This window comes from Anabas testudineus, chromosome 9 (genome assembly GCF_900324465.2).
Source record: "Anabas testudineus chromosome 9, fAnaTes1.2, whole genome shotgun sequence".
NCBI classification, from domain to species: domain Eukaryota; kingdom Metazoa; phylum Chordata; class Actinopteri; order Anabantiformes; family Anabantidae; genus Anabas; species Anabas testudineus.
Window position 1 is genome coordinate 16937210 of NC_046618.1, and position 19461 is coordinate 16956670.

General features: G+C 40.5%; 1 protein-coding gene across 1 annotated transcript in view; it reads right to left on the reverse strand.

The window, feature by feature from the left end:
- Nucleotides 1–15384: 15384 nt before the first annotated feature.
- Nucleotides 15385–19461, reverse strand: part of commd10 (COMM domain containing 10) — a 49251-nt gene continuing 45174 nt past the window's right edge. The window contains exons 6-7 of the mRNA XM_026342236.1: nt 16127–16186; nt 15385–15868 (exon numbers count right to left, since the gene is read on the reverse strand). Of these exons, the coding sequence (XP_026198021.1) occupies nt 15830–15868; nt 16127–16186 (99 nt within the window). The 3' untranslated portion in view covers nt 15385–15829. The remainder of the gene's footprint in view (nt 15869–16126; nt 16187–19461) is intronic.

Below are 19461 nucleotides of genomic sequence, written 5' to 3' on the forward strand. Positions count from 1 at the left end.
TGTGATAGGTAAAATATCGAGACACTGCAGAATGTTAATTTCCTGAATGATGTAGTGTGAGTGGCCCATGATGTGTGCTATGGGCTGTGCAGTAGCCTGAGGATGCTGTCTGGTGTTTCTGTCTGGTTAGGGTGCCTCACAGGCAGGCCTGGAGCCCTGAGAGGAACTCTGCTCCCTGGGGACCATCTGACCATCCTCCAATCACCAAGCCACCAGATGGTGAAGAAGCAGGGCCCGACTGGCATGGACTGCTCTTTAAAATGTTCTCTAAAAACAACAGCACCATGAGTGAAAGATTAGTGCAGTGACTCCTATTTGACTCCTCCATGCTGACATTTTCTATATATATATATAAAAAAGAAGCTCTTCAACACAAGATTCACAGCCTCCAAATAAAGGAGAGGCTGGATGGATTTACATGCAGTGCATATACTGAACTGATCTTATGTGGCAAGAAAGACAAAATATTTTCAGACACACCTGCTTTAATACTAGACAGCATGGGGGAGTGCGAAAGGGAAGATGGGCAGAGGGAGACATGAAACAACATCTGTCAGCTGGAATCAAACCTGGAGTACCCAAGAGTATATGTCTTTATATTGTACACAGAAAACATGAGATTTCTTGTGTAAAAACAGGAACAAATCGTACAGAGGTAAACAGGAAGTGTTTACTTTTGCCTTCAGAAAGTTAGCATCGTACTTAGTCTGTATGGATTCAATAGGATGTAAGAACTAGGGTGGTGTTTTGTCACAACAACAAAAACAAGCACATCAGATGTTGCTTCGTGTGCACCATCAACACACGGAGCTCATCTTAATATGTTTTTAGGATGTATGGTGAAGGGGTTTTGAGAGTGTGGCAACCGTTAAATGTGCACATGAATAGGGTTTATTTTGGAAACACAAAACTCCACTGTCTTTCTCCTCTACTTTTTGTTTTTTTAATAGAACTGTCCTCCAGCTATTCTGGCTGTGTTTATGGGTAATTTGGTCCTTCAAATGGGGCTCAGCTGTGCCCATTTTACCACCATCATACCCATCATAGACAAAAAATAAAATAGTTCCGGGTGTGTTACGACGATTGAATCAGAACTGCAAGAAATACAACAAGTCTGGTGTATTTTCTACCATTTTCAGTGCAGCCCTATGGTCGACAGTGTTGTGGATCTACCACTTTGATCCAGACTGAAATACATCTCTATTGATGCACTGTAATTAAGTTTTGCCCTGACAATCATGGTATTATTGTTATTAGGGAGCCGCTGTGTTGAAGTACACTCTCACAGAGCTGCTAGCCTCTCGGTAGATTCTCGTCTGTGTCTGTAAAAACAACAGAAACGCTAACATCAACATATGTTCAGGTGCACCTTTGTGGTGTGTTTTCTGTAAACAGACTGACCTCGCAGGTTGAAACTGAGAAGTTGACACTGAAACATCTTGCAAACGCACACAAGGCCATCAGCATGCGCTCCCCCTCGGGTTTCACACATGGCTCCTGCACATGCTGCACATTAGTCAACCGATCACACGATTCCAGTAGTTCGCGCTGGTTGTATGGGTGGTAATCATGCGTGTTTTTCATCATCATGAACCCTGTATTGCTTGCACGCATCTGCTAAGCCTGAGAGAACAAATAGCTCCGTCTGAAACATTTGATCAGACACGCACTTAGGTACGCACAGAGTTACGGAGCCAGACTCTGTGATGTTTATACCTCAGAGATGGGATCATTTACAACAAATGCAGAGCAGCTTTTACCATCTCTCACATGGTTCATGATTATCTAAATATTGTGACAAGTGCGTGAAGAGGACCACAGCACAGTAGCAATGATGGATGGGAGGAAGCTCTGGGAATCGTTCTCGCTCATACTTGATTAAAACAAAAACACAAACACACAAACACAGATTCCCTAACCACTGAAATCTGTAAAACCAAATGCAAGGGAAGCGATAAGTTGATTATAGGTGACACCAGCGAGTGTTGGTTTGATCTAATGATGGAGAGGCGAAATCTGCCTGATATAATTTAGTTCAAACAGCCATTTATCTTCCTCAATTTAGTAGCGGTTATCAGTTAGGCTTCTGTACCTCGATCACAGCTGCCATGCTCCCAATTAATTCATTTTGCAGAGGTCGATTAAATGTTTTAGCTTGAACAAGTTAGTTCACTAGATTGGGTGCATGTGTTTTATCTCTGAATGTACGTCTCTCTGCAACCACACGCCTGTGAGTGTGTGCTGGGTTTTCTGGTTCGGCGTGGAGGAGCAGTGTCGAGGTCAGCCTGTCAGTTATTGCACATTTGGACAGACATGCGGTCCACCACGCACACTTACACATGTAGGGTCTCATGACACACGCATGCACACGTCACATGATTAATTATCGAGTAAGCCGCACAGATAGAACGGAGATTATCTGACTGCACCTCCTCTCTTCTCCTTCAATACGAAACACTCAAGTTTCACAGCAAAGAATGCAGCCTCATGAATTCTTAAATAAAGCTCTATCAATAAACAAGCAGAACAATGAATAAACCACTACGTTAGTTAGAGCAAAACAACAGACTGGCAGAGATGCTGAGTGCCCCCTTTGTGTGTTTTTGTGTCTTCCCGAGATATTTTTCACAACAATGCACACAATAATAAACTTGAGACATTGTTGATTATGGACGGGGTGCAGGGATTTAGGAGGTGATTTACAGCAGAAAACATCGGGAAGGCAGGCTGGAAGAAGACAAAGGCAGTCTGGAGGACAGTGAATCCCTGTATGCTAAAGCATATGAAAAAATGTGCAGCACCAATAGGATTTTCTCAGCGGAGTCCAAGGTACCGGGATTTGGGAAACAGGATTAGCTGCTGTGTAATAATGTGGATGTGATGGGGGCAGCGCACTCGAAAGAATCAGCCTATGTGGTGTGTGTTAGTATGTGTATGTGTGTGCGCGTGTGCGTGGAGTGAGGGGGTCAAAGAGAGCAGTCAAGGGGATTAGGAAGGTCCCAAGAGTGAAATGTCCTTTTTCTTGCTGTATCTCGGAGTTAAAGATTGGATGGAACCATCCTAATTTTAGGGCTGTAACATGGAACATGAATGAGGCCAGTTGGTTTTTTCAGGGACATGGGACCTTGCTCATTCTTTCACATTCAAATACACTCACACACACACAAATACAGCACACTGTCAAAAACAGGCACGGCCCCCAGGAGAAGAGGCCTGAGCCTTTGACTATGACTAGTCCAAGCATAATCAGTACTGTTAAATTTACAATGAAATTGAAATTGATTTATTCCCCTTGTTTGCTGATCCTCCACATCATAACAAATACAAAATAAAATGTAAAAAACAAAACCAGTCAACTGTCTTCCAAAACAGTAAATATTTTATTTTATATTACATAAATCCCATCAAAGACTGAAGTCGAGTTTAAAATATTAATTAGGCTTAAATTAAATGAACAGACGCCAAGGTGAACATGTTGGTCAGTCATTCTTATTAAATGTAGTGAGACCTTCATTTACGTTGGTTCAAATCATTTAACTGTGAGCAGGTTTCTCCAGTTCAGGGAAATTGGAAACAACATGGCAATGTTTATGTAAGACATCTGAGCCATTATTATGCTATTAACACAAATCTGCACGGTCTGATTCGTTCCCAAGTTCCTCCAAGGTTGGAACTGACACAGACACGACGATGAATACAACAGTTTTAATCAAACAGTTATTTCTTCAGCACGAGCATGTAAATCCTGTGCAGTGGCCCTAAATGAAGAATACATTAGCTACCACTAGAATAACACAAATCTCCATCTGTTAGAGATAGAGTTGCATTGTGGGTAATGTAGGTACCAAAAATGTCTTTTATACGGTATAGCGGCACATCATTTGCACAACTACTCAAACAAAAGAAAAAAAGGATGTTGACATTTTACAGAAGAAGAGTTACAGGGTGTAAATAGAAAGCACCTTTTACTTCATCTCATAAATTGACACTGTGACAATTAAGCTAAAATGTTTTCTACTCTCTCTAAACACTCAGTACTAATTCAAACTGGACTGAGATTTTTGGAGACAGATAAGGAGGCTGTGACACGACTGTTTCTTGACCTTTGCATGCTACTACCTCCCTCTCTGCATCTCCCTCCCCTAAAAACACCCCTCAGCTTCGCTTGTCATATTTGCGTTTACTACTGCATCGTCTCTGAGCCAAATATATTAAAGTAAGAGCAGCAGTGAGGATGGAATTTGATATTATTACATTTTCACCTTAAGATACCTGCAGATACACACAATGAATGGGGGAGGAAAAAAAAAATCAAGCCATGTCGGTTTTCATTACTGCGGTCTAACATAGTTGTCCCTGGATTCACTCTACCTCTGTCCTCATCCATGCTTCATTTAATATCACTGCTAAAAAAAAAAAAAAAAAGCACCGAGTAGAGTTTGGGAGCTGAAGTATTGCATTGCTGGACTGCTGCCCTGCTGAACACAGATCTGAAGTGACAGGTTAGGAAGTGAATAGTTCTCCATTGGTGCTTACAGCCTTGACCTCTGATCTGTCATCTTGTATCTACAGTATGTTGCCTTCAGTAGCTGGACAAGCCTGCTCCTGTTCCAGATCACACTGAGTTCAACTTTCTCCTCTGAGCTGTTCCAAATGGCTAAATGACGAAAACTAATATTATTAATACTATTATACTATTATAAATATTATTAATACTAATATTATCGCTTTTTGTGGACCTTATTCTTTTGCAGCAGTTGATTCTGGACGCCTTAAAGATCATCTAATCTCTACTTTTTCACGACGTTAGTTTGCATATGTAAACATCAGCATGAGCTGTGCTGTTGGTTTGTTCAAATAAACTGATAGGGCAACTATTCACGGTGTCATTTTAAGCTGAAATGTTTATGCAGATCCTGTGGGCGGGCATAAGAGTTGCAAAGAAAATATAGAAAAGTCAAATCCCAAACCCAGTCCTGTGGTGAACTTCTGCAAGTCAAGCACAATTAAAAGGTTAAAGAATAGAGAAAGCAGAAAATGTTGACATTTGAGAAGCCAGAGTCAAACAAAAATATTTGGCAATTTTAGTTTCTTACTTACTAAAATACAAAATTGTTAATCTAATTTATTAAATAACTTATTTCAGCCCTGGAAATGCATTGTTCCAAACTAAGCTCTCAGTTCAATAGATGCTGTAAACAGAACAATTCATCACAAGATTCAGTGTTATGGCTGTAGAGTTGATATATTTCCTGATTATAAATAACCACCAAAGTATCTTATTCTTTATTCCCTTTGCTGGAGCTGAGAACAAGGTCAAATGTGCCTATGATGTGTGAGTTGTTTTCTGTGCTGGCCAGGCACTGAAAACATGGTCGAGTACATACAGTATACACAGAGGATTTCTGTATCTCTTTCAGAAGAACACATGTAACAGTATACTGCATGATACCACACACACACACACACACACACACACACACACACACACACACACACACACACACACACACACACACACACACACACACACACACACTGCATTAATCTTTCTCGGGATTACTTCCAAAAGGTTTGTTGAAGTCAACCAAATGCACCATCAGACTCGGTAGCATCTAATCAGACTTTGCAAGTTCTCTGGAAGAGAAGTCATCGCTAGACAGAAAAGTGAATTCTCCATCATAACCACAGGACACCTGTGCTGAATTGGTTGAATTGGTTTGTAACACACCGTGTTCAGTGAACTGGGGAGCAGAACTTACCCATCAGACCCAACACAAGACCAGCTACAGCTACAAACTACCCAGAAGGCTCTAACAGCCAGTCATCGCTCTGTCCTACTTTCCCTCTTTTCATCCTCCTCCTCCTCCTCCTTCTCTCATTTCTTCCCACCCTCTAACTCTCCATCCCTCCGTTTCACTCCTCCATTGCAGAAAAAGAAATAGCAGCATTGGTCTGGTTGCTTTAAAGTGCTATTGATAAAAATAAAAACACCACTTTCTGGATGTATCTGGGAAAATTCAGCAGGCAATTGAAAGCTGTTCCGGCTTGCTTGGATCATTGGATATCATAAATTACAGCTCACTCCTGATAGGAGAAACATTTATTTAGCCATCTATAACACTCCTGAGTTCCCATTTTATATGAGCAATATTTGAACACGCAAAGTGAAATGGAATATAAACATGTGCAGAAGATAAACAAAGATCTCAGGCTGAACATACTGCAAAGCAAACAAGCTTCCGCTTACTCCATTTTCTCATCTCACTTCTCATTTCGATCCCCATCAACAAGCAGACCAAAGCTAAAACTAAGTGCAGGAGAGCCAGCAAATGAAGGCGGTGAGCTTTTTGCAGAGAGCCGCAAGCTGCAAGATTCTGAACCTGTTCATGCCCGACTGAAAAGATTCTCAGTTCAATAACTTAAAGTCCAGTTGCCACTGTGAGGCACCTTTTGGATTGTTCAGTTCATTTCTTCATACAAAATCTGAGTTCCTAACACTCAGATACGTGGCTGCATTAGTTTTAGTTTGCTTGTGTATGCACATTTTGAGAAACAGACAACAGAGAGTTTAGTTAGTTAGAGGTTGTTTCTGTATCTGGTATGATAATATTGTGCTAGTAACGAGGCAGTATTGCTAAAAAGGAGTCAGAGGAAGCAAACCACAGGTTGGCCGAGCTCATCAGGAACTTAAGGGGAACTTCTGCTTACATGTGCTAAACCACAATTTAGTTCCTTGTGGATATGTCCCATCTTTTAAAGTAGTCGGGCAATCAAAACATAATGACAATTTAAAAACTAATTTATGTAGCATCTTTCACAAACACTGCAACTAAAAGGTGCAGCTTAAACAATGTGGTCACCAGTGACTTAAGCAGTGAGACAAGATGTGTTTAGGTGCTTTTGTTGGTTGAGGAATCTAGATGCCTAGTGCCTTTTACCTAAATATTGCATTTTTCAAAGAATCTAGGAAGTAATAATATGTCTCACTAAACTGTAACCAAAACATACATGTGCTATATAAATGTAGTTGTACTTAAATGACACTAGTCTGAGTTTGTAGATTGCACAACATTGACATCCAGTCCAAGGAAGGTTTATTCTTATGATAACAATTTGGTTATACTTACTTTACAGTGGTTTTATCTGTATTTAAAGTGGTATTACTGTACTGTAGCACTTTTCTTTTTATGTATGACGTCATCATAGCAGACAGAAAGGTGAGATCTAAGTTATAATAAGCTGTAACTATGCTTTTATTAAAACAGGACTGAAGAGCAGCATCAGCACAGCACACACACACATAGAAGGAGACACGGAGAGACGGATACAGACAGACAGACAGACAGACAGCTAGGCAGGCCAATAGAGACAGGGGCAGCAGGTGTAGTAGACAAGAAGAAACACGAGGAGTGACAGACATGAAATACAGAAAAAGAGCGAGAGAGGAAGGCGTGGAGGAAGATGGTAAGCTCCCCGGGCTGTGAACCTGCCATGTGTGGAGGCAAGCTGCACGATCTGTGTTGAGACTGTTTACGCCACACACCACTGCTGCGGTTGCCCTGCAGATATACAACCCTTGCTACCTTGCCTGGGACATCACAGGGCAGGACAGCGGCAGCCTTCATTTTGTGCAGCAATAACAACAGTAACAAAAATAATGACTACAGAAAATGTAATCATAACAAAAACATAATGAAGGAAAGGCCAGGCCGTGCGTCTGATCCCAAAAACAACAATTAGAAAACAGAAGAGGAGGAACACTGTTACAAAAAATAATAATAATAATAAAAACATGACAATGTGTTACTGCCACCACTTGTTACTCTGCAACATAATGTGACCCTAAAGAGCAATGACAGCTATTGACTGTTCTCTGTCAGGAGGCCCAGCATCACATGCAAAACACTAATCATAATGCATTTCAATTGATCAGAACTGCAAACAATGAGCCGTGACACAGCCACCGCAGTATCTGCCACAGCTTCACGCTGAGAACAAAGACGAGCAAAAGAGTGAGAAAGAAAGGACAAGACAGAGAGAACAAACAACAGAAGTGATGTCACACTCGTCGAGAAGACAAGACAAGGCAGGACATGATGAGGTTTGTGAGGAGGGAGAGTAACAAGGGTGAGAGAAAGAGGCCGAGCAAGACGAAGAAAAAGAAGAATGAATGGACGGGGAGAGTCTGGAGCATGTTGACAATGCTGTCCTGTCTTGGCGGTGCCAGCTAGACTCAAGAGATGTCTTCGGCAGACACTGCCGGCTCAGAACGTGACCTCTTTGTGTGGAAGCACAACAAATGAAATGGCCACAGGGAGAAGGTGCCGATTGTGGTGGTGGAAGATAAAGTTTTCCCCATAGCTCTTTAGTTATTATAGATATGTATGGGCTGTGAGTACCGTGTATTTAAAGGAATGGGACTTACTGTGATTTATTACTGCTAGTATTTGTTTGTATCTTCATTTTGGTGTTTAAAGAAAACTGTATTAATGTACCCTGCAATAAAAAAACAACTCTTTAAAGGCAGGTGTAGCAACGGTAACTAAGTGGGAAGACTGAAGCTCCACTGTAGTCTAGGGCACATGCAGCAGTATCAAGGTTTTCCATTTTAGTGACAGAGCCAGACCACAGCATGTCAGACTAACCTGCTCCAACACTAAATATAGTACATCAAAAACAAAACTGTAAAAATAAACATCTCCTCTGCCACACTGCTAAACTTCCTTCATTCGGGCCAGGTACACTCCGCCTGAGCCAAGGTCGACAGCATAATATCATAACGCAAGAACAAAACTGCAACTTGTTTATTGGAAAATCTGCCCATCTGGCTAAGCATCTTGGCTGGCAGCAAGATGAAAAGATGACTCAGAAATAATGTTGGGGAATGAGGGGAAAGCAAACGATGTGAATCGTGAGTAAGGCCTGGCAGGTCCCAGTTGGCTCTGTAGTGGAAAGCAGACTAGACCGAGCCAGACTAGGCTGGGTGCCCAGCGCTGCCACCTAGGGCAGTGGCCCAACAGAGAGGCACTAGCTGAATGACTATGCCTATTCATTTTGCCAACTGTGCAGCCAGCGAGGTAGAGAATGGAAACAGAAAGAGACAGAGAAAGATGAGAGTTTTAGGAAGACATCACGGTCATGGACTTAGAAAAAATTAGGAATGGAAATGGGTTTGAAAGAGATAATGAGATCAGCTTCGAACAAGGGGCCAGCATGAGCTGCAGTATGATCTTTGAATAAAGAAACCTACAGTATGTGAAGGTGATGATGACTCTTAGAAAAGTTTTTAAAGTTGTTAAAATGTAAAATATTATAAAGATTGTTCTGTATTCTCTCAACAATACAAAATACATACCGTCACTGCTGTCACTTCATGTCGGTACAGTATGAATGAATCATCTAGGTTTTTGAAACATTTCCCAGGTATTTTTCTGCTCTTGGCATGTGTATTGGTGCTGTTAGCTCAACCCACTGTCAATTATTGTTGAAGACAGGAGTTTGGCTTTTAAGCTTTCACTTGAAGTAACTGCAAAAAGGAAGCATTGCAAAATAAAAAAAGAAAGAAAAAACCAGTAACAGCAATTAGAAAAATTGTTAGAAACAATATAATGTAAACGTATCTTTGGCAAGAAACTAGAGGTGACTCGTTGCCAGCTGTGATAAATCTCATTCCAGCATCATTTTCATATTGTACTATTGTGAATGAAATTGATGGCTACCTGCAAGGTAGAAAACAAACCACCCAACCCTTGTTTGTTGATGGATGGCAGTGACATAAATATACATGATTTGTAGTTAATGGGCTAAAACAGTCATTTCAGGCAATTCAATGGAGGAAAAACAACTCCTTTAAAACACTGAACTCTTGCAATATGTTGCATCGATTCCCATTACAGAACATCAATTTATTAGCTTTAGTTCTATTGACATTCATTCATCACACGTCTACACATGCCTGAGCTCGAAAAGCATTATGCAGCTGATCTGTAGATGGACATGCAGCTCCTGGGGCAGACAAACAAAGACGTGGGCTAATTTTAGACATGCTGCAGCACTAAGCAAAAAGCCACAGAAAATAAGAGGCGATACAAGACGATGACTGATGCTGGTGACACGTTGTGTTTCACTGTGAAATAGATTTATATTACTGGCAGATGTCTCATGTACACATCTCGAGTAGATAACTCAAATTAACTGAAATGACAAAAGTAAACTTAGTATGTCAAAGTAGTCTCCAGTGACTTTCATGATTAACAGTGTTGAAAGTTGAGGGTCAGTATGAGGAGGCGACAGTGTGGCTGAAGAGAAGAGAGGCCGAAAGAGTTATAATAAGCCCTGTCCAGAGGAACATTTTGGTCCTGGAGATACAGAGGAGAAAAGAAGCTTTAAGGGGCTGGGGGTAAAGTGTCTTTATCTGGACAGGAACTGGAGACTGCTGGGTCAAGTGGGGCTCGTGGCTGTGTAGAAGAGATAGTGAGGTTGAAAAGTTGCGTGAGAGTGTTGGTAGGATCACAAGGGTGTGCAAAAAGAAGACACATTACAGGGAGAAGCTAGGTGTCCCAGTTGATTTCAAGAAAATAAAATGAAATTCCATTCAAGTCAGCAACCTTCATTTAAACATGCAGTCAAGACACTGGGGTTATAACTTTTTCTGTCTGTGCCCTGCAGCAAGACGCAAACTCTACAAGGATAATAACAGAGTGCACAAAAAGGCAGAAATATAAAGCTGCAGAGAATACAGTACAGTTTTAGAATCATTTGTGAAACGTGTTAGTGTGGCGACGGACCACAGGTGGGTTATTGGACTGACTGCAGTATGGTCATTTTGGCAAGAAAACAAAGAGAGCAGCACTGAATATTTGATGCAGTTATTCTGCCGGAAATAAACATTGGAGCAGAAAGATGAAAGCCGGAGGAATGATATGTGGCCATTTTATCGCCACCGGCAGTTTCAAAACTGAAAAATAATCACACTACTATAAATCAGACATCCCAAAAAAAAAAACATACTTTTGCATGCAGCTCAAGTTGTGCAGCTGCAGCTCCAGAGAGCGTGCGTATGATAAAAAGTGGGTCTGACGGACAGACTCGAAGGAGAAGGAGAAGTCAAAGTTAACAAAAACACATTTAACAAAGCAACAAAAGTTACAGAAGAGCAGAGGTTCAAATGGAAGATGAGTAGATTTCACAAAACCTATCAACCTGCACATTCAAAAACAGAGTGGGTATACCTTTGATGCTAAGTCTTGACAACGCAGCGCAACTTTGACTAATGACTCTAATGTCTGGTAGATTTCATCACTGAATTCTAAAAGTCTTCATCTACTGGTTTAAAATCCACATCAAAGGTTAAAATTCCCTATATTTCATTTGCCATTATGTTGTGAGGTTCAAATGAATGTCTCAAACACAGTGTGTAGTAAATACATTACTGGGTGACATGGCTCGAGGTTGGGAAGTATCTTTGAGGGAGTGTTAAAGTATTACTAATTTATCTCCAGATCCCCATTTCTAACTCCAGCGAAGGGAGTGGCAACCCATTTCCAAACCTCCTTGGACAAGACCGGTGCCAAAAGAACTTTCAATTCAAAGCGAGTCGACGCTTCAATAATTCACTAATCCAACGTTCAAATTATTCTGCGTAACTGGATGAAACTCTTCATCCTCACGTCCCTCTCCATCATCTGATTGTACGGATCCATCTAAAAATATGCTGAAACAAATCTGTTCCTCAGCACGTCTGAGTAAGTTTTGTTGCCTCCTTGGCGCTGCTTTTTATTAACAGACTTCACATGCTGTTTAAGGCATTTGTAACACAGAGATGAAGTGTTCTCCAATTTACATAGAAAGTAAGTATCAATACAGAGAGGAGGTTGTTGGATTTGCTTCCTAGAGATTGAAAAAATAAATGACTGTGAGCTGTTACATGTAAGATGCAGGTGAATTTGCTCACCCACAGTAAGTGCCTTAGGAAATAATATATTATACCTGTCACCGTTCCAAGGTGTTTCACATATTGCTACATCAGGCCTAAACATGCTTGAAACACACACACACACACACACACAGATTAAATGAGAAACGTCTTCAGGTTTTTCGAATGAGCAGTCATCAAGTCACATGACCTGGACATTTGATTACCTCTAATGCAACTTGACATAATCAAAGTAAGGCTGCACCTGATTGTTAATTTTAAAATCAGTGACTCGTGATTTGACTTACTTGATACTCTTTTTAAACCCTAAGATTAAAAAAAAAAAGTGACTGTAAAAGTGTGTAGTGATGAAAGGGGAGCCAATCATGTCGTTCAAATAGAAGTAATGTTGTGCTTGGTAATGCTTTATGAAGTGAAACACAAATAATTAATGATGTGGAGTTTACAGTCATTATACAGTTTCCTGCAGGTGACTATATATCTAACTCATCTCTAAAGAAATGATAATAATAAATGTTTTAAATGAACAATTACCTTTAACATCACATATGTGCAGATCGTTCCAATAAACTGAATAAAGGCGACAGAGTTAGAAATGTGGTCCAATTATGTCCAGTTGATGTCCCACTGCTGTAAAGTGGAGTATTGCATATTTAATAACCAGTTCCACATAAGAGACAATGACATGCAAAACACATTGTTCTTGCCACAACACAGATTTATCGTGACTACCTCTCTGCTATTGTTCACTTTATTATTTGCTCATAGCTTGCTTGTCTGCTGTGAAGGGTTGTTCCTCATAAAAGCAGTATGTTGCTATCGGTGCCTGCTTAATACTATTGTTGTGACTCTTAGCTGTTGTTCATCTTTTACAAAAGACACTCATGATCGTGTCTCCTTTGTCTTTTGAAAGTGGTGGTTGTCACAAGCATAGTAGCACAGGCAGAATGAATATATACAAAGACACACACACACACACACACACACACACAGTTTGTACGCACACTCTCCATCAATCCACATACATAAAGTCCTCGCAAGTGCTCGTGAATGCTCTCACAAATGCACTCTTGCATGTTTTATCAATGGCAGGAGGCCATGTTCACACTGATAAGGCTACATTTAGAAAACTGTCACAAAAGCAACATATGTTAGTTCCTCCAAAGCCTCTTAAAAGACAATGACAGCAGCAGAAACAATCACCATCTGCCACAAACGATTGGTTGCTCAGCTATTAACATTACGTACAGTGCTTGTATTGGCCAGTTTTGTGCTGAACTCAATGTGACAGCTTGGATGAGAAACAAACTGAATGTACTACAAAGTCTCTTTCAGTGGTGATGTGTTCACCAGTGCCTTGGAAACATCATGTGCTTGCTTAGCTAAAAGATACAGTTTGTAACTGTATTCAATTATTTATTTTAGTAGAAATATGCTTTGAATTTTACCTTAATGTGGAGAGGTGCCGTCAAAGCCTGCCTGACCCAGATTCATTGAGCGGCCCTGACCGCAGAGGAGAAATATTTGCTTGTAAGAGTTTTTTTTAACAAGTCTTGGCCTTCTAACCAGTCCAGGAATTTTGGAGCATCCTCGTTTACTATAATTTCACGACGACTACCTTAAGTGCTAAGCAGAGTGTGGAGCAGTGTAGCAGAGCACAGCAGAGCAGGGGGCAGGGGGGGACCGGGTGGAGCGGAGAGGACTTATTTCCAATTTCAAGCTAGCTCGAGCTTAAGTTGCTTCCAACTTACAACTCTTTTCTTTAAATGGTATTCCTGCTGATGCACCTGTATGGATATGGATCCTGCTTTTTTGTGACCTTGAAACCAGCTAAGAGTGTCCGTCATCTGGGGCCATGTCAGCTCTCTCCATCAGATAGTTATTAAAGCTGGAAAAACACAACACCCCCTGATTGGCTGCTCTGACAAACCACTGAGCTTTGGGTCTGTATGTTGGTGTGGTGTCCAGACGAACTTTGCCTCATCATGCACACCAGAGCCCGCAAACAGCTTTGACAAGTACACGAAGAGGCACAACTCACCACCACAAACACAAACTCCGACACACAGTCACTGGGACTCGGTGTGCTGTTCTGCCGGATCTCAGTGTGATTCTCAGTGTGTAAGTCGTCTTTTTTCTCTTCTTTTCTTCCAGGTGGCCATCTCTGCTCGGCCTTGCCATCTGTTCCCCATGCTGTGGAACACGGCGCTCCCTCTGGCTGCAGGCATTTTCACATGGTGGCAAAAAATGTCAATTGAAGTTACATAAAAAAGATAAAAAAAGGAATGGACAGAAGTGGTTTAGATGTGGCTTTGAACTGTTTATTGGCACAGTCATGTCATTCAGTGAGTAATTTCACAGTTCTGTGACAGTTTTCGCATTTATTTCGATGTTTTTGTCCAAATGTGTGTTTAGTGGGTGGTTATTTACCTACCTACACATGCGAGTGCTCATATCTCCATTCAAGTTTTATTTTCCAAGGTATCCTAGGTAATTAAATTTTACAAGTGAGAGTGATTTAGTTGTTTGATTTAGAGTAATGTGCATTAATCTATTTCTGCTAATTATTCTAAAAATCTAGTTTGCCACTTGCTTAGATTAGACACAGAAAACAACAGAACCACACAGAAAAGTTGTCTGCAATGAGAACATCAGGAAAACTGCAGAGCTGCATTTCTGAGGCCAAACAAACAACTTCTCTGATTTCACCTGAAGAATCATGACAAGACAGAACTAATAAATGTACACGGTATTGACTAATTGATAAAAAAGAAAATAAAGGCCATGAAGCCAATTGTTGACAATAATATACTTTGTTGATCCCCACAGGGAAATTGTTGTTGGACAGCTGCACGTTTATGACGGTGCTGCTACAGGTTTTCAGTGTCTGACCCTGCAGTTCATGGACGACTGCTCTAACATATCAGCCACAGTCACGTTTAAACCTTGTGTGTTCCAACTTCTTTTTCCTTTATATTTACACTTTATTTTTATAGTATTAGATGGATTGTATGTGTATTATATGTTTACAAAAGTATTTTGAATGACCCTGACAAGTATATATACATATATATATAGGACACTGACTTCCCTTATGAGATGTCAGAAAGGTCCAGGGGAGGAGGTTTCTGAAACTCACCAACCATTGGACAAGCTGCTTAATATCAGAGCCAATGGGCAGATCTGACAGTTGGGCTTTATTGAATCTGCATAGGAGAAGAACATCTGGGAATATGGGAACTTCTCAAGTTGTCGTTCACAGTAGGGAAGAAAGAAAATATTCACATGTGCACGCACACACGTGCACGCACACGTGCACACACAAACACACACATGGACACGCTGGAGGTCCGCTGTGCCTCCCAGAACTCCCATCTGTTGAACCAGCAGTCCAGGTTGGTCTTAATGAGAAATAATGAGCCTTCACTAAATAACAACAGCTTGGATGGATTTCACCTCCGATTCAGGATTTATTGGAATGGCAGGGGCACTGGCTCATAATCCAAGTTAAAAAATTCATTTGTGTAAACTCAAAATGACACTTTCATTTGTGTGGTACAAATACATTTCAATATTACAAACTGTATGGCATATGACTAACTCACAGGACAAACATACTGTTGTTAACATTAGTAGCATATAGAAAAATGTTAGGGCGTGTTTAAGTACAATTTATATTGACAAAGGTAATTTTCAAAGGTAAAGTACACTCAGTTATGAGCATTAACTTGGCTCAAAAGGAAATGAAACTACTGCCATCAAATTTTAACATTTTTCTCTAATGAATCAGAGCAAGAATGGAGTTGTTAGGTTTCTAACAGCTGGCATAGCTGTCAGCAAAACACTAACAATGTGTGTGTGTGTGTAAGGTTGTACAAAGAGTACCAGGCATCAAGTCAAGGAATCCAACTGGCCTTGCACAATTTCAAGCTGGAAGAAAAACAAGAACAGGTTGAGTGCTCGGAGAAAAGGAGAGCACAAAAGAAACACACGCGCGCACACACACACACACACACACACACACACACACACACACACACACACACACACACACGAAAAGAAAGGCAGAAAGAAACAGTAACAGACAAAGGCTGGCACAAAACTAAACGTATCAAGCATCAGTATCATATGCAACATAAACAACACATTAAACTTTAGTGTATGTGAAGATCTACAGGTAAAACAGACCTTGTTGTAGAACTCAAGCAGCTCCTGGTGGTTAAACTCAATGAAGACATTTTCCTGAACCTAGAGAGTGAGAGAGGGAGATAGAAGGGAGTCAGAGAGGCTTCCAAACAAGAAAAAATAAGTTTGGAGAAGCAGGGGAAAAAGAGCTGATAAGAGCAAAAGCACAAGAGTCATGACAAAGACTTCTTCAGTCTACTTCTTTTGCTTTCTATAAAAACCTTCATTAATTATTACTGCTCTCTGGCCAGTATGCACTATAAGTATTATCCATCAGCGTTTAAAAATAGAACGAAGGCAAAGTCACTGTCCACGAACTCATGGTGGGAAAACCCATCATTCTTACTCTGCTCCGTCTGGTTCACTTTTAAGCAGTTAGGGCTTCAGGGTTTGTAGCACATTGTGGCTAAATATGTACTAAAATTCTTAAAGGTCGACTTCACCAACTTTCACATCCTCATATTATATATTAATGGTAATGTTAATATTCATATTTTTAAACTTCCCCCTGCCTTCCGTATATCATAATATCTCTAGAGAAAAAATACAGTTTCCCTTTGACATAGTGCTGAAGAATACGGCACACAGTTTCCGTACTAGCAAAACTATTTTGTTTAAAATTAGTCAAAAAGACAAAAATACGGTAAAAAGTTGATGTATTGTTGCAGGTAAAACTGGTACTTTTTCTTTCCATCTTTTCATTCAGATTAGAGGCTTTCTATACCTGATGATATAAGTTAATGTAAAACATGAGTTAATATTGTCTGCTATAAAGTCAGGAATTCTATCAATATTATTATATGGAGGAAACATAATGTTGGCCTATTTAATTAAAATATCTATTTCATTTATAAGTGAAGCAACCTTTTATGTGATTATAATGAACAGCTTGTGTCTTGTGAAACTGGAATATGTAATTAAAAGTTGTAAACACACAAAATACACAATTCTTTAGTCCATTCCATCCATTTTCATTGTATACCACAAAAAACTGTTGACGTTCGCCTAAGAGCCTTTTGCTGTTCCCCGCTCCTTTCTGTAAAGACTACAGGATTGACAAGTATTGGAAAAAGCAAGGCTACACAGAAAACAAGGGCAACCTTTTCTGAACTGCTATCAACATCATCGCCGCGTCACAAATGAAGGCTGAACAATAATCTACCCCCGTGAACAGGTATAATGCCGATACACTTTATCAACACCCATCATTGAGAAAATAGCTATAATATGTGAAATGCTTTTAGGGTGGCACAGAAGGGCAGTCTTGTTGCCAACTAAAGTGCACTCAATGCTGTCAAACTGACTGCTGATAATGGCACTGAACTTCTGGCACCAAGGAGGAGGGCAGAGGAGGGCAGGAGCAGAGAAAGAACAACAAACCTGCTAAAAAAGAAACAAACCAAAAGAAGAAAGACAGTTGTGCTGAAGACACTAAAACTGCAAGTGAGTTGTCTGATTTTACTCTACAATCTACAGCTCTCCTCCCTGTGGTTTGGTGCTTAGAGACTAAATGGGGCTTCAGGGCCTGAAGCTAAGTGGCTGACTGGTTGGCTGGGTGGGTGGAGGGAGGCCATGTGTCACGGCAAATTAATGACAGAGATATTAATTAGAAGCAACATTAACAGTCCATAAAGGAAAGCACAGAGGGAAAAATGTTATCTCTTGCAAAGCCCCCACTCCACAGCATCTCCCAGCAAGAAGGGAATGTAGGACAGCCTTGAATTTAGCAACGGCAGAGAGATCATTGCAAGGACAGCCTCTGCATGACAGGTAATAAAGCAACTTATTAAAGTGTTGTTACCAGGTAATCAAAAATTAAATGAAGATGCACATCAAAGTAGTTGTGCAAGGTGATAAATAATTTTGTAGAGTAAACAACGTTGTTGTTAGGAAATGATTATAAATAAAAACTGTGCATGCATGCCATCAAATTAGTTGAATGATGAACACACCCTGGGATTTCAACAGCACTGATCCGATTCTCAGTTCACACCTCACAGTTTTCTATTGATCTCTACTGAGGCAAACACTGTTTATAATGAGGAGAGCCTAGTGCTGCATAATCAGTTATTTGGGTTAATGGTCTTTGGAGTGCTAGGGTCACAGTAGCAACCCCGGCCGAGCTGGAAAAAGAAATAAACACTCATCAGCCGGCTAAGCTGCCTCTGTTATTGTCTGACAGAGGTGAGACAGGGGACAACTGAAAATTTAGTTTCAGTGTGTGAAATAGGATGTCGATCAAAACCAAGCTGCAATAAAGTGAGAACAACAAACTAGACAGTAACACTTCCTGTCTGCTTTACAGGGGTGAGGATCAAAGTGTGGGTGCTTGTAGACTGACGAGAATTTCCAGGTGTTTCTGTGAGAGAGAGACGGAGAAACAGTATTTTGTCTTGGGAACATATGCACCAGGGTGTATATGTGTGTGCGTGTGTGTGTGTATGTGTGTATTTGGCCCATGCTATTGTTCCTCGGGGTTAAGATTTTGCCAGGCAGTAACCCAACAAGACTCTGACAGATCTAGGCTAACACTAATGGGGAAAGAATGCATCATTCCATCATCACAGCCCTATACTACGAATACACACACACACACACACACACACACACACACACACACACACACACACACACACACACACACACACACACACACACACACACACACACACATATACATACACTTCTCATCTGTGTCTGCGTGTAAATCATGTGTGTCTGGATACAGAAAACAGGATTAACCCATTAAGATAATCATGAATTCACTTGCAGCTGCTGTTCCATATGCACTACATGTCAAATATATATAATGTATAGTATATTATATTACACTGAGGGGTAACCAAACCTGAAAAAGACAAAAGCTATAAAAGAAATTCAAATGTATCCTTCACTAACTGGAGAAATGTGGGGCTGAATATTCTGTTGCAGTTCTTGGTAGAAGAATAACAGCCTTTTATCAGTGTTACTTGTAAAAATCAGGGAGGGGTGGTGGTGGTGAGAGAAACCTTTAAATAATTACAGTGTAACTCTACTTCACGATAGCACAGTGTCCATTGTACTCATTAAGTTAGCTTCCATGATCTGGGAAGTGTGACAACACAGAAACAAACAAATCCAAGGTTAGCCACACATATTTGGAAGAGAAAACAGGGATCAACAGGAAGTTTTTCAACAAAACTCAAATAATAGTCGTAGTTCAACTGTCAGATCTATTTCCAAGCAACTTAATGCAGACATTCATGATCTCGACAAACTTAACTGATCCTTTTATTTTCATCCATCACCATCTTTAGCTCAGATTTTCTGTTCCTCTAACATCTTGGTTTATCTCTCTT